This window comes from Microchirus variegatus (assembly GCF_963457635.1).
Source record: "Microchirus variegatus genome assembly, chromosome: 6".
Lineage (NCBI taxonomy): Eukaryota > Metazoa > Chordata > Actinopteri > Pleuronectiformes > Soleidae > Microchirus > Microchirus variegatus.
In genome coordinates, this window is record NC_139807.1 from 18,937,669 (window position 1) to 18,954,831 (window position 17,163).

At 41.5% G+C, this 17,163-nt stretch overlaps 1 protein-coding gene across 1 annotated transcript in view; it reads right to left on the reverse strand.

The window, feature by feature from the left end:
* Positions 1 to 17,163, reverse strand: part of tenm1 (teneurin transmembrane protein 1) — a gene marked incomplete at both ends in the record, with an annotated part of 169,477 nt that overhangs the window by 87,331 nt on the left and 64,983 nt on the right. Inside the window, 2 exons of the mRNA XM_083891824.1 lie at positions 831 to 1,033; positions 10,753 to 10,926. Of these exons, the coding sequence (XP_083747950.1) occupies positions 831 to 1,033; positions 10,753 to 10,926 (377 nt within the window). The remainder of the gene's footprint in view (positions 1 to 830; positions 1,034 to 10,752; positions 10,927 to 17,163) is intronic.

Below are 17,163 nucleotides of genomic sequence, written 5' to 3' on the forward strand. Positions count from 1 at the left end.
TTCACTCATATTTAACAATGAGTCATCACAGACAGGGTTTACAAGCAGTTTTTTTTTTTGTTCCTGTTTACTGAAGCCCTGACTCGTGTGTAGAGAAAGTGAGATTTGTCATCAATTAGATTAGAAGGTGTTACTTTACATGAGTGCTTAACAGCAAAACGTCAAACTTGACAAATCATTATTGTCACTGACCAAATCTTCAGCACTTTAACTGAAGACAAAACAGTGAATCTGCAATAAATCAGCTCTGTGAGACAGCACAAGATGGATTTGGACAGTAGGAAATATACATCTTTTTTAAAAATCCAAACCCAACAGCTCCACAGAATTCTCTCTGTTCCTCAGTGTAGATGTTTTTAGATCCTGTGTTGCAAACACAGAAAAGTGCCCGCAAAAAATGTCTTCAGACGCTTCTTGACCTGGCAGACACTCAGTCAGGTGTGATAGTATTGCGTGACAAATAAAGTGACATAAATACCACACATTTATGTCACATTAACATTGTTTCTGCTCACAAAAATGAAATAGAGGCAGAATAATTACATTAGCAGCAACAAAAGTTATGCGCTGCAGCTTTGAATTAATACTTTTTCTACCTAATATCATTTAAAAAATTTAAATAACCCTTGGCAAAATGGAGAATATGCATGAGGATATTCATCCTCTGGGATGTATAGTGCAAGGCCACAGTCAAAAACACTGCATTAGCGTAGATGAAAGGCCACAGCAAGCAGCAGAAAGTGGTGCATTAGTGTGGATGTGACCTGGAGTAGCTGAAGCAAATAAGCCCATCTGGATAAACGGCATGCTACAACAGGAGCCTCCTTTACCTGAGTGTGTGTAGGTGGTATGTTCCTGCGTCCGTAGATCCCCAGAAGAGCGTTGTGTGAGAGAGAGAGGTTGAACTTGATGTAGGTTGGATGGTGCACGGTCATATGAAACCTCCAGAAAAGTCCTGGTGGGATTGCCTGGCTCTGCTGGGTACCGACGTCGACCTCGCCGCGGTCGATGGCTCGGCCTCGCACCCACTTCTCTGCAGGTTAGAAAACACGGACAGGTCGCTAAAGTCACTGATTTATCAAGGTCGACAAGGAGCTCTATTCAGTATCAGAGGGAGCAATTAATAACCAACTTGATGTCCTCAAACATTAGTGTGATCAGCAGCCGCACTAATGAAGGCAGACTGAATAGACATCGGGAATGACTGAGTGCTGGTGAAAAATCCCCCTTTTCAAGAGACCCGGCTTTGGCAATCCTCTAGATAGGCTCTGCATGAAAATGAACTGCTTTAGAAAGGAAGTGTTTTGTCTGGGAGCTGTCTACAGGGGCTTTGTCGTGTGCTATATTAGCATCTCCTAACAAGAAAGAAAGAGTGTGTACGTGTTAGTGTGAGTTTGAAAGGAAACACAGAGAGGTTGATGACAAAAAGTGTAGAGGGCACACGCAAACGCACGCACACACACACACACACACACAGACGCAGATAGTGTCCTGAGTGAGAGCTGGTCTTTGTGTGTGAAGAGAATAGGTCTTTCCAGCAGTCCCTGGCCATCAGCTCCTCTCCTCTCCATAAGCCTTTATCAACGAGCAGGCCGAGGTCTTTTGTGAAGCGGAGCAGGAATGGCTTTCGAGCTCTCTTTGTGTCTGCCTTTATGGAGAAATATATCTCTGCTTCTAAACTAAGATGGAGGAAATATGGTGACAGAGGGGAGCCAGCCGATCGTTATGGCCACAAAGGCAGAAGAACAGTTAGGGGCAGATTCATGGACGAGGCTGCTCGCTCTCAATCTATAATGCCAACAGCTTTACCACTCCATTATGGCGACGGCACGCACACCTACAGGCTAGCTGCCGTATATCACATGTTCTGTCACAGAGGTACGGAGGCAGAGAGTGCCGGCCCGTGGAGCTCCTGTTTCCTTTGTCACATTATAAAGGCTGCGTGGTTAGACTGTTGTAGCACTGGTCGCTCTACCACTCTGCATACGAAAATTACACATCAACTACTTGATGGTTAATGGGTTTTTTCCGTTTTTTTGTTTATGTTCCAAAAAAATCCTGTTGACTGTTACGTAGCATCATCATGAATTGGACTCCATCAGCGTTGAGCAATTTACAAAAACAGCCAAATTTTAGAGAGCTGGTCTCCCACTTTTCAAACGAACTTGGATTCCCTGAATGTGGCTGTAGATGTTTTAACTAAATTACACTGCCGTGCTTTATTGCTGGATTTTTACATTTTTTTTATTTGTATTTATGTTTTCTGAATATAACGATATATGATGCCTATATAAATGTTACTGTTATTTTGTTATCGTCCCTTTGTCTGCCTGCAACCACAATGAACGTGCGGCTGCCTGTCTTGGCCAGGATCCTCTTGTAAAAGAGATTTTTAATCTCAACGGGGCTTTTCTGATTAAATAAAGGTTGTAATAATAATAAAAATGTTACCACACTGCTATTAGCATTTGGCTCGAAGCACCAATGTGCCCAATTACATTTTCATAGAGTTGGTAGAATGGCTGTGGACCCTCATTCTTTTTAGATATTGACTAGAAAGCAGAGACACATTTAAAGGGAGATTTGGGATTCATTAATGATAAGTGTGAATGTATCCACTCATCAAACCTTTTACCTAAAGCACTGTGGTTTGCTTGCACCTGCTGCTTTGGCTAATCTCCTCATCTTTAATTACACACTTTTATGTTAAAAAGCAAAGGTCACGAACTTATACTTACTCATCTGGCAAATTATAGCTCAACAGCTCTTTTAAATATTTCTTTAATTAACATCTACTCTCAGAAAATGTCAAATACCATCCTAATAAATGCCATTTTATCGACGATCTTCTCTATATTTTACTTCTGTGGACGATGGGATTGAAAAGGATGATCGCTAAATAAATGAAGCAAATGAACTTGAGCTAGAAAAGAGAGTTTGAAAACGGTTTGTAGAGAAAAAGAAAATAGAGAAACAAATTGCTCCTGCACTGAAATCAGAATAAAGGCAGAACGCGCGGCAGAACTAAGGTAGACATTCAAGAAATCCTTCTGAGTGTGCCTCAGTCATCTTTTCCTTTCAATGCTAATGCCACACCACAAAATATAAAGGCCAGTGGAGGGATGGATGTCCCAAGGAAAGCTGCCTTTTATTCAACGCTAGATGAATTGGACATTAATAGGGCACGGCAGTAGGCAGCACACTGGCGGGCAGACAGGCGTGCAGGCGGGCCGGTGAGCGGCTGACTGGTATATGAGCATAGACGTCCTTTTGATGCTAATTACTGTACGCCGCCTTTTGGAGTCTGATGCAACACGGGGACAGAAACTAGCGCTTAGGCCATGTGTGAGGATGGGCAGTGGGTTGAAAGAGATGGGGGGGGGCTTGTAGAAAAGAGCATGGAAAAAGGAGAAGGAAGAGGGAAGATGAGAGGACCATGACCAAAGAGGAGTTGGTTACATCAAGTTACAGCTTCTAATGCAAGAAAGTAAAAAAAAAATAGAAAACTTGAATTTCTCTACTTAAATCTAGAGTTGAATCAGAGTGGAATAATATTGCCACTCTGGTAGAAAGAGGGATTACGGTGTTTTGGGAGTCCTGCAGAAAACACATGGATCACATGGCTGCTCCAGGCCTCCCAAGCTGCTCAGATTACTGCTGTCAATCATTGTTTTCCACCAACACTGTAGCCTGATGTACTGTATCTCAGCACAAAACCTGAAACCAATTTTTTGAAAATACCCTTCAGATCTCTGTTTCTTCCTATTAGGCAGGCAGAAGGAAAATGCACTTTGAAAAAGCCAATGTGGAAAAAGAGGTAAGATTCCTTCACACCTTGTTATCTCGGGGCATTAATAAGGGAAAAGCAGCTTGAAATTCACACTTGCTATCAGTTACTTAATGAAAATCAAAATAAATGGCAATGCTTAAATCTCCTCTTGTGCTTTTCATCATTAGTTGGCAGGGGAAGCAAGTTGTAAGCAGAAAATGTGTTAAGGTTTCCTCCAAATGTTTAGCTTGTTTTAAAGGGAGCGATCAAAGTGTTGCACGGCTTGTTCGTGTCTGCCATTAAGCACAACTTGCCTAGTGGGCAGCTCTGCTCACAACCACCACACTGTACGGTATAATAATCATGCTGCCTCACCCAATTACAGCAGTGTGGCAACATGGTCTACACATAACTCTGCTAATGCCCTCACTGACCATATTCACCCACAATCCAGACGACAATGTTCTGCGTTAAATTAGTCCTTGAAAGGTTTCTATGCTCCAGGACATCTGGACTTTAGATTGGCTTACATTTGCAATCTTGACTTGTCCCGTTTTTAATGACTAGCAGAAACGTCCACACTGTCAGCCTCCATCTTGCTTAGAACCTGTGTGTGTTCTCAAAGTTTGAGTGAGTTTGATTGACCATCTGTTTTTATGTCTTTTGTGTGTCTGTTATGTAAAGTGCACCAGGCCAAAGAAAGAGATGAGCTACATTAGGACTTGGAATACAAGGTCTAATTAATTTTCCTTGCCTACGGGTTATTCAGGTAAAACAATTACACCTGTAATCTATTTTCAACGGAACAAAACTGTCTTTGCAATTAATGTTATTATCCTTTAGCTTCTAATGAAGCAGGGAACACACTAAAAGTGCAGCCGAGGTCTTGGTGATGGGACATGTCTGGGGGGACTGTGTGTGTGTGTGTGTGTGTGTGTGTGTGTGTGTGTGTGTGTGTGTGTGTGTGTGTGTGTGTGTGTGTGTGTGTGTGTGTAGCACGAGTTGGAGCGATACTGAAACATAGGCCTGTGCGTGAACCGCACATTGGTTCAGACAACATTAATAGTGTTCCAAATGCAAAAGAGATTGAGTTTGCCGCAGGATGAATAAAAATATCACAATGGGCAAGGTCCCTATAATTACTTGGATTCAATTAAGGGCCTTTTGAGCAGGTGGCTTAATAAGCTTTCAGCCGCTTCTCTCCACTGTGCAGCCTAATGAGTGTCAGTCAGAGTCAGCAGAAGATAATGCTCTTGGCCTCGGGGCCTTCCATTACTCTCTCGTCGTCACCTTTTCACCATCGGGCCTCCGGCTACGTCCGTGACAGACGTGTCTGACTGTTCACAAACTCATTCAGTCCATGTCACTTCGAGCGCACTTACATTGTTACAGGTGTAATATGTGTTATATAAATTGACACATGGAGAAAGCACTTGTGACTCTTTTTATTGCTCTCTTCTCAGCATGTGCTAATTTAGATTGGGTAGAGGACTGGAAGGAGACGTGGTCGATATTCATGCTGCTTATTTTAATCTAGAAATAAATCCATACATTTTTTTTTTTTTTTACTCTCTTAACAGTTTATATTTCTGTAACCCAAGGCAGTGAGAGAAGCACTTTGAGGCTCTGAAAAATATGTACTTTATTTAACTCACATAACTAATCAGGTGTTTCTGCTGTCAAACAGCTTTTTGTTTTGTCTTTCACATGTTTCATCTGTGAGTCTGATCCTTATCTTCACTTTTGATTCTGTGTATGCTGAGTGTTTGAAATGAAATGAAGACTTTAAATATACATTAAATGAAACTTGCTGACGAGGGACAAAAAAAAACAACCCGAAATACAATGTGAGCTGAGTCAATTTCTCAAGGAAATTTAAATTTCACATTCCTATCATGTTTTTAACATTATTATTGTGATAGAGGTTTGTCTCCCTCTGCAGTGGATGTCACCTTTTAATTTCCTCTATTTCAGCCCTGTAAACTCAAACCTTTAGAGGACAGACCTTTAACAGTCAAAAAGATAAAAGTCTACTTATATGTGAGCGATGCAACAAGATTTGATTTGTCGATCGTCCTTATCATGACTGTGGTGGCTTCAAGCAACATGCACCGTCATGATGGACGTTGTTGTTATTTTATTGGAAGTTTTAATTGCTGCTTGCTTGGCTGTTGGTGGATGATCTGGTATTATTGGTATAACAAAGGATTAGCAGGAAGTGTTTTTATTATTATTATTTTTCTAAAGCAACCTTGTGTAACATTGCTGCTTGTTCTTCCCTTTTTAATTATTTCTTTCAATGTATTTGTATTTTGTGTGTGGTTTAAAATAAAAATAAAAAAATAAAAATAAATAAATACATTATTATTATTTGCAACCTAATTTTCCTGGCTTGAGCATTTTTAAGGAACATGTTACTTATAATATGCATCTATTAATTAGAGTTGCCTGTTATTGAAAAAGCAGCATTAATTGGATACACACAACATAACCTTTGACGAACTGTGTCGTCGGTTCATCAAAGGTTGCAGCTTGAAAAATCACATTTAATCTCTTCGGCAACATTTGGGGGAGACATTTTGGATGCAAGCAGAATAACACGCGGTCGTGTTGCTGCTGCTGCTGCTGAGCTTTCTGGAGTTGAGGCGCTCGAGCAGGGGGGTTCGCTAAATGATCTATATGCTCTGTATGTGCGTCAGTGCATGTGTGTGTTACATCCTGAGATTGTATCCCAGCGTGAGAAAATCAATGAGACCAGTGTAATAGGAACCAGTTCATCAGCATCTGCACACATGCACAAGCACTAACACATATGAACACTCCTCTCTCCCACACACAGTCACACACATTGCTCCCCCATAGGTACACACAATATACACACTTCCTTACACTTCTGCACAAACGCACACTGCTCAGCCTCCCTCTGTTCCACTCTCTCTGCACGCAGTCTAGAATATTGATGTGCTCTTTAAGAGCCCTTCTCTCTGTCTGTGTCACATTCCATCCATCTACATACTATTTTCCAACCAATACGATCAGACTGAGTGAAAACAATCCAGCACTAACTCTTCTTTTATACAGTGGTTTATACTAATAATCACACGGGCTCAGATGGCATTGCACAACCCCCACATTTCATCATCTTCACATTATAATGAGGCAATATGGCCCTCTACTCTGTCAGTTTCTATGATTACACATCATTAATATATTCCTTGTTCCATGTTGAGTGAAATATTATTCCCAAACTCTGCTGTACTTCATTAAGGAAGGGAATCCACTGACAGAAATGTTCATCTCTTGGCATTTCTACTTTCATCTACACCAAAGGAATTTCTCTATCTGTGTGTGTGTGTGTGTGTGTGTGTGTGTGTGTGTGTGTTACCTCTTAACGTTTTCTGGCATAAACAACTGACCGTGTAATAGGTTTAAGATTAATATTTGAATTGTGGTTAGGTTAAAGTTATGGTTAAGGTTAGGAGATGAATGGAAGTCAATGAAGTGTCCTTAAAGGGATACCTGCTTAAACCTGTGTGTTTGTTCTTATATATGTGGCTTTGTGAGGACCAATAACTCGTATAAACCATACAGAATGAGGACATTTTAGCTGGTCCTCACTCCTTTAAAGAGCATTTTTAGGGGTTAAGACTAAGGCATATACAGTAGCTGTGATTGTTAAGGTTAGGGAAAGGGAATGGATCATGTCTATGAGCGCAAACGTGTGTGTGTGTGTCCACATGTTTGTATGCATGCACGTCCACTTGTAAAAACAGAGAAAAGAGAGAGGTGTAAGAGCGTGAACATCACTCTGAGGTTGATAATCACGGGAAGAATGTAGAACTAATGAGAGTCTTTTATGTGTGGAGAACTAAGCAGTGCTCCTGGTGATCTCTCAAACCTGCAGGAGCGATTGCACAAAGAACATAAAACACAGTGTGCACGGCTTAATAAGACACTAGCCTTACGCAGATGACAACATGTCAATTAGTATCTAGTGTCTGGCTGAAAGATCCTTAAGGAGGTAGATTTGAAATCCTGCTGCTTCAGGTCCTGATTCCAGCACAGAGCCAGCAAATCAAACGGAGCATCTATCTTTATGGCACTGAAGTTGACATAAAAACAACAACACTAAAAATACATGAACAAGAATACACAAGGATTACTACCTTCCAATCATTCCAGCAAGTGCGTTTCATCTCTCCCTACTGTGTCATCAGTTTATTTCAAAGCAAGCAGAAACTGATAACTATCCTCCAATCATTCTCCTCGGCTATCTTTATGCGCCCGCTTTTATGATGTTACTTGTCTTTACAGCTGTGCCATAAAAAATAAAAATAATTCATTCTAAAAGAAAAAGATCATCTTGCTCTTTATGTTTAGTTTTTCATTTTGTGGACAAAAATAGTGAAATTAGCTCAGGAAATTTCAATGTCAACAGTTGATGCCAGAGGTTGCATATCATTATGATCAACATCTGAAACGTCCCTCAAGGAGAGTGCTATCCATCAGTCATTATTCCCTCCTTCCATCACTCACCCTTCTCCCTCCCCCAGTGTCATGTTTTTATCCTTCCTGTTCCCTGTAGCCTCCTCTCACCAGCCTTTGCCGTGTAATCTAGGGGATTGTTTGGTCTCTTGGTGTGAGAGGTGATGGCTACAGCAGGATGAGCGTGATAATCTGCCACACTGGATTACCGCCTAATCTCTAATCTCTCTGGCCCTCTTTTGCCTGGGGACCACCTCCACCGCGCCAATTTTATTAATCTGAGTCCCCGCAGCAATGGCTTAGCTTTGCCCATTTCGATTTCCCAGCTTTCATCAAGGATATAAAGCAAAAGCAGAATGAAACAATAGATTGTTGTGATGCAACACATGAAACTGAATTCTGCGACCCCTTCGTGCACTATTGAAGGATTTAGCTACTGATGTCTGTTAATCCGCAGAATGTGAGGATTCATCAAGAACAGTTGCTTTAGGGATGTCCCACATTAACAAAATTGCAGCGGGTTGCAGTTTGGTTTGCACATTCTCTGGCTAAATGCTGAACATGGGCTTCAACAGCATTCGGCGTAATATCCATCAGAGTCAGAGTAAGCATGAAGGTTGCTTTGTCCTGCTGACTCCCTGACCTGGAACACTCACAATTAATGTCCCGTATCATGAGGTTAAATTGGTGTTAGTAATTCTACTGGCTAGTTGAGAGACAGCTGAGTAGAGGAAGGCTATTCTAGTCACGTACTTGCTAAGAGCGACCATGATTAACCAATTACCTTGCCTTTCTAATAAATGACTAACCAGTTCAGGGCTGATCCCTGCACCGATGTCTGTCACCGTGTTGAAACATTTATTGTGACAGGTGTGATATGCATGCAAGGCAGGATGCTAATGCTATGGAAATTGATTGGAATTCATGCCCGTGGATACAAAGTCAATCTCGACATGTTCCAATCGTATTGTTGAAATACTTGTTTTCCCGCATCTTGCTGCGTTTTAGTCATTTCGATAATTGTCCCTCCATTAAATCCAGTAGCAAACAAGTGAATGAGAGTCCCATTGTCGAGGGTTTTTTATTGAATTGAATGAACAAAAATAGAAAAACTGTAATGTAATGTTCATGCACAGTGGGGTCATGTCCAGTGCATGCATCTGTAATCTTTGGTCATAATTTGTCACAAAGTGCACTATAAAATCTTGCGTCATAAAGCCTTAATCACGTTGAATGCGAGCCGACTAAACATTATCTGGTTTATTCCATAATCTTGAAATGCTTTAAAATCAAGCACTGACTGCATCAATTCACTGTAAAGCTTATTAACCCTCGTATGACCGTCACGATAATCAGGCTGCCTGGATTTACTTTGATTTTATGGCTGTAGAATTGTCAAAAATGTTCAATGAATGAATCCTTTTATTTATTTTTAAATTATATATAAACGGTCTAGTGACAGTAATGAGATTGCCAAATCCTGTCGGCGATGACAGGATTGGTAACAGAAGGGTTAATGCATAGAGAGCTTTATATATTACATATTATATGGAGAGTAAAATATTACAATATTAATATACAATAACATAAGCCAACCAAGATATTTTGTCAACATATTGTTGCTTATCTGTGAGCTCAAAATCAATCAGATGAATTGAAGCTGCAGTGCTTTGTTTGCATCCATTACATCCTGGATTCAAATATCAGTAACAGGTCTTGGGTTTTTGGATCCCATTTTTTTTTTGTTGAGTGGAATTTTTTTTTTGCAAATGCAGCAGACCTGGAACATTTTATCCCAGACATTTCCTTGTCAAATCATGGCACCTATATTATCCAGCAACTGTTTTGGCCAGAGCTTCATGTGAGTTTTGCTCCTACAGTTAATGTAGCCTCGAGCTGCGAGCCTCAAGCACAGAAGAGGAGTGGGATACAGAGGACTGGCAATCACATGTATTTCTAACTCCACACCCCCAGATCTATTTCATTTTCAAAACTTTAGACCTCAGCCTCAACCGACACCGCCTCCAGACATCATTTGCTGCAACTTATCAGATTTTGTGAAGCTCTTCTTATTTGGCTCCAAGGCCTTTCTGTGGCTCCAGAGGACTTTTATCACATGTTCAGTAGTACTCCCTAAAATGTGTAAACACACTTTGATGTGTAAAATGACTGGATTCAAGATTTCAACTCAGATTTTAATGAAGAAGAAAGTGCAACCACAGTGAAATGTTAAAAACATTTCTAATGTTGTACAAATTTACTCATGTTTAAGATGGATTAAAGGATAATCTTTTTAATCTGAGACTTATTTAGACCTCATTTATATCAATAACATAATAATAATCTGACAACAAATTATTGCTTCAATAATGCAAAGATTCATAATAAAAGCTTTGAAGAACGCTTTAAGTCACTGTCACTGATATTTACTAAATTACAAACCACTGTTTACTGATGAGCACATCTTATAGGTGCTTTACTGTGTATTTGCAACGCACCTTTGTCACCAACGTGTGTGTTTTCAGGGTTGAGTGTGTCCAGCAGCTGGATTGAGGTGGTCGGCCGGGTTTTGCCGTGGTCCTCCAGCTGATGGTCCGCCGAGCTCAGGCCGTTCTCGTACAGCTGGCTCTCACCGTGCCGCAGATGCCAGGTCAGACCCAACAGGTGGACCGCTACACACACACACACACACACACCCACACACACACACAGCAACAGCCGAGGGGGAAAGGAAGAGCAGATAGAGAAAAAAATCAATATTCAAAGCATGCATATGGGTGTGTCTGAATCTTCTTTAATGCCTATCTTAAAGCCCTGGCTCGGTTTATGTGGCTATTAGTGCCAGGGCAAGACAATGCACAATTACACTAAGAACACGTGTACACACACACTCTCTCTCGTACACTATGTGCATGTACACACACACACGCACACATAAACACTGAATGTGACAGAGGTGGGCAATTATGGCAGATCTTCAGAGCCTGAGCCCAGGGCTGGTATTAAAGCACTAACACAGTCTTTTATGCATGACTAATGATGCTTTGAAAGCTGCTGCCGATTCACAATCCATATGGGCCTTTTAAACAACAAAGGGTTTGGGAGGATACCGGATTCCCCTCCCACTCATAAAACTGTTTACTAGGACAACAATCCAACATGCTGTTAAATAAAAACAACAAACACCTGCCCATTAAGGAAATTAATTAGCAACTTGCAAGGTCTTTCAATAAAATGTTCATTAAAACATTCAACCTTGCTCTGACCAGTCATAGGGCTCCATTCATGTGGGAAAGTTCTCCAACAGTGCTTTAGATTTGACTAATCTATGAACGTAATGTCTCTGCTGATCAGAGGAACAAAGCAATTGGAGTAAATCGTTGCAGTTTTTTTTTTTTTTCTCATTTGACACATTCAGAACATCAAACAAAAGCAAAGACTCACATCACAAAGTTACTATGCGCTGGTGGCAGTCAGAGGATGGCTGCTGAATTAAGATCAAGGTAAGGAACTTCTAACGACTTCAAACATTTTCACTGTCTGTCTTCAGTCTGTCGGCTGATTGCCATCACCCGCAAAAAAAGGCACTTGACACGCTCTTGCACAAAATGGCTGCTTCGAAAACCAAATTCACAATTATACTCACACGTGTATTATTGTTCACACGTGTATTATTGTGCCATGTTCACACACCAGCACACCTACATCCTGATGGAGGGATACCTGATTAAAAACGTCACTTTACAGGAGCAGCAGAACAGAAAAAGAAGGACCATTTTCTCTGAAAAAATACAGCTATGATCGGCTCTGAGCGTTGAAGCCAATTTGCTCCACTCCAGCATCTACGGGGATCAGAAAATCATACATTTCAACTCCTGACTTAGCCCTAGCCTCTGTTGGATTAGCTATCTAGTCATGCACACTATGAGCTCTTCAAAGCAGAACAGTGACGATTACCGGGGCCAAGAGGGAGACGTCACGCATCATTTAATTCATACTAATTGAACTGTCAGTCTGTGATGAGACCAGACAGGGACACGTCCAGATTCTTTACATCAGTGAGGGAACAAGTCACTCTTTCTTTCAGGTTGTTTACTTTCACTGTGGTTTACTTATTTTTTCATTTAAATAAAGCAGGGTGCGGGGGGCTTTTATTATTAACATATCCTTGTGTAATTAGTTTTGAAGATTGATTCTGGGGGTTGTACTGACAAACACTACCCAATATGATCTGCCTTTTACACTCAATTTCATGGGTTTAGTTACAGACCAAATCCCTTCTGGTTGTCTTTATGAATGCAGTGCATCTTTGGCAGACAGGTGGGAGGAAGAAAAAAAAACCTAAACAACAACAGCCAGGTAGAGAGGAATCTGCAGCGAAAAAAAGCTGATGACGGAGAATAGCTTGTTATATTTAACAAAGACAAACTGAGAATCAATGCAGCAGAGACTTACTTTAAAACTGTGAGCCATTATCAACTATCTTCTATTAGACTTTGCCAGGAAATATAGCGTGGCACCTACATCGCTGTTTGTACTGCATTATATTATATGCAGCAGAGTGGAACAGCATTTCATATAGTTTAATAAATTAGTCTGTAAGAATGCTCAGTGAAGGATAACAAGTTATTCCCAAACTGATACATTTCGATTTAGACGGTCCATTTTTCCTCTTTTCCTCTCATCTGAATTGCCTTTCCTTTTCTTCTTGTAATCCACCAAACGCACACACACACACGCACACACACGCACACACGCACGCACGCACGCACGCACGCACGCACGCACACACACACACACACACACACACACCCGCACACACACCCACACAAACACACCTCCATTAGCCAAGTGTCACCCACTCCAGTAATGACTCTGCAGCGACAGTCCTCACAGGCTCTCCTATCTTCTCCTCTTCACCATTTCCATCCATCCTCAACAGCTCCTCAGTCCATACTCCTCCTGCTCATCAGCCTGTGTCTCCTGCCCTCTCTAGTTTTATGGCTGTTGACCTTTTGCTTGAACACTCAGCATCTCGAGTCATACAGCAAACACACACACACACACACACTAAAGTGATGACAGATAAGGACCTTGATGAGGAAGGGAATGGTGGTGAAGAGGACGAGTTCGTGCATTTGCTCTTGGTCTTTTGAGGACCTGCTCAGAGCAACCTCAAGCCTTGTGAGGACACATTTGTTGTTATTCACTTGACCGTATTAATTGTAGGCATTTAAAACTACTTTTGGAGCTATGGGCAAGGACAAGATTATAGGGTTTTAATAGAGCTTTACAGTTGGAGACACAGTAGTGGTTCTTGTTTGCGACATACAGGATTATGGGCAGTCCATTGAAAGTACATGAGACTTTGGAAGGTTAATTTGTGGCCTCAGAAACGTAGATAAAAATAAAGAACTAGGTTGGCTAAAATGGGCCACATGACTGGCGTAGTGGTTAGCACTCTCACCTTTGGGGCAAAAAGACCCAGGTTTGAGACCAAGGGCCTTTCTGCATGGAGTTTGCATGTTCCCACCGTGTGTGCGTGGGTTTTCTCCAGGTTCTCCGGTTTCCTCCCACAGTCCAAAAACATGCAATATGGGGATTAGGTGAACTGAACACTCTAAATTGACCATATGAGTGAATGGTTGTTTGTCTTTATGTGGCCCTGATGGACTGGCAAACTGCCCAGGGTGTAACCTACCTACTATCGCCCTATGTCCACTGAGTTTGGCCCTCATGTGGTGACTGAAATTGAATGTGTTGGTCTAAATGAAGCTAATTATGTCACCTCCCTCTAAAATGCAGACAATACCATTGACTCACAGTCATTTGTAAGTTGAGGATACTGCTGTGGTGCTGCTGAGCAGGATGAGCTTTATGCTTACAGTGTTACAATAACTAGAATTGTTCCTCAGCAGTCGCATGTCTCTGCTGACCGTTGCAGTTTCAGTCTACACAACTTTATGCTTATTCACTTTGGAATTGTTGTAGGACAAAGAAATGTCTGGTGAGGCCACCACGACCTGTGACCGGCCAAATCTAAACAGATAATCCTTTCAGAGGAGAGAATAAACTGTGCCACGTTTGTAAAGATTCTTCAGGTATTCTTCAGATAATACCTCAATAATAATAGTAATATAGCACATAAAAATATGAGGTCACTCCACAAACTAATTCTCTTCAGTTCATTTTTGAGTCCAAGTGGATTCAAGAACCATATTTGAAGGGGCATTCTTGAGATATCATCTGGCCACTAACTGTTTCCAGACACGGAGTAATAAAAGTAGTTTGGAGTAGTATGTGCTTAATTCAGTGGTTAAACGAAATAGAATAGTTTGACATTTGGTCAAGTGTGCTTACTCTCTTACCTTAGCTTAACTCAGCATAAAGACTCGAAGTCTGTTCGTCCCAAAGGTAACAAAATGTGCCAATCAGTGCCAATCACCAACTGAGAAACTACGTATTTCTTACAATGTAAAACAAATGATACCACATACAAGGTTAAAATGCAGGAGTGCATTCAGTAAAACTGGCAAAGCATTTTGTGTCTTACTGTAATTAAAAATAAAATTGCTCTGATTAAGCTGCAGCTATTGAGTCTTGTTACTAACAGGCTTCTTTTCCCCAATGGCAGTAGAGGCTCATGGGTGCTTCTTGCACTAAGAGCCATCTGCTCCACCAAAATGATGGAAATAATATAGTCTGATTTTCAGAATCAAAATTGGAAAAATTAAACGTTGTGGTGGCAAAATAAATGTAATCGGATATGATTTAATTATCCGGTAAACTGTGTCCTGTGCTTACGTTTATGTATTAGAATCATTCTTGGTCAAGTAATTAAGTGGAAGCAAATGAGATGATACAGTTATACAGTTAACGGAATATGATATGCCTGTTATTTATGTATTTATGCATTTATTATTTTTAGACATCATAACAGGAAGAAAAAATAAATCCGAATCTTACTGCTTCCAGGAGTCAATGCATTTTTTATCGTATGTGTGGACGCACCGCACACACTACACACTCACACAGACACACACTTAGACACAGCATGCAGTCACTTATGCGAGCAGCATGTGCTCAGCATGAAACTTCACTCTCACTCTCTTCTACCTAAGTCTGTCAATCCATCTCTCTCGCAGTGTCCATCTTTCTCTGCACGAAAAACGAACATAACGTGTACATGTCACATGTCGGAGACAGACTCGGAGCTCGTCCAGTCATTAAAACCTGAGAGGCAGCAGCAGCAGCAGCAGCAGCACAGCAATGACAGCGAGCTGCCGTGCACAAGGTAAAAAAGCCGCGGCCTTTGCACACATGAGGCATTGATCAGTGTAGCAGTGAGATGAGTGCCAGAGGTAATAGGACAGCACTGCTGTGAGGGGTTTCTGTACTGTAGCCTCGCTGTCAGACACCCCACAGAGTCATATGTGGAGGATGAGGCAGGCTCAAGGGAGCAGCAGCACTGGGTGAAGGGTGTGATTTAGACAGTTAAGAAGTAAGCGAAAAAAGAGTTTCTTGATGTGGCTTCTTCAGGTTTACTTAAACTACCGCGGAGGAAATTAAGAGGACAGAAGAATCCAAGCTGGTGGACATTTTGTGCATGAGGCTGCTCGGATAACTGCTGCCCTACAGCTGCTGGACATTAACAGCTGGAATGTAAAGCTGTATTGATGGCATATCTTTATTGTGATAGTAAAATGGAAAACCCCTGAACCACTAAATTCTCTCCACCAGAATTTACGGACAGCCAGATTTTAAAAGCAGACGATTCGAGCTGGTGGGCGAAGAGATAACGCTTCGGCGTGCAGTTGGTGCTGCAGTTGTTACTATTGTTGTTGTCAGGCATGCGTGTGTCTCCAGATTAGATAGAAATGATTGTGGGCTCCGGTGATGATTAGATTTCACACTTGTGGTGTGAGAAAGAGTAGGAGATAGTGAAAGAATATATTTTCTCTATGCGTGTGTTCCTTTTTAATGCTTCTGTTACACTGCATGCAGTTATCTGGTGTTTGTAACGGTCCTGAGATGGACTGCTGGACACAATGGGTGAGAATGACTGTGAATATACTGTCTTATCGATAACCATTACAGCCAAGGTAGCACCGCAGTCAGTTAAAAATGATTTATCAATACTCTAACACAAGCAGAAACACACCCAAGCCTGATTGCCTTTTTTCCCCGGCTCATACACATAGCTAAGTGCCAACTATATTCCATCTGACAACCACAGTCCACAGCTGGCTTTGCCCAGCAGCAAACACTTTCAAGAGCATCAGTCATTTGGTTTAGTGTGTAGTTTAGCATGTACAGTAAAAGCATTTGCTCATCCCAGTTCTGCATGGCTGTGTCTGCCTCTAGCTAAGCCACAACTTCTGAGGGATGGTAGAAAGAAAAAGCAGCGAGAGAAATAAGGGCAGAGCAAGATAAAAGACTCAGAGGGAGAGAGGGGCGTAAGAGAGAAGGGGGAGACAAATGGGGACAAAGTGTGAAGGAGAGTGAAGGAGAGGGACTTCAGAGCCAATAAAACAAATCGGTGTCTAAGTCAACATTTGAGCAGAGACAGAAAGCCTGAGGGTCTCCCTGCCCTGCCGCCTTTTCACCCACCGGCCCTTGCTCCATTCTGACAGACAAAAGGCACTAAAGTGTTTTTCTTTCTCCCATTCAGCAAACCCTTGAAAACCACTAACACCACTGTCATACCTGTTTAAGTGTGTTCAATGACATGTATGAGTGTCAGTGTGTGTGTGTGAGCAGCAGTGTCTCTAAACCCCATGATTCATCATCGGTGTGACCTTGCTCTTCTCATATGTATGTAAAGTCCTGCTTGGATAAAAGAGATGAAATGACGGGAAGGAGAGATAAAGGAAGAGCAGAGGTGGTGATACTACTCATATAGTGAATGA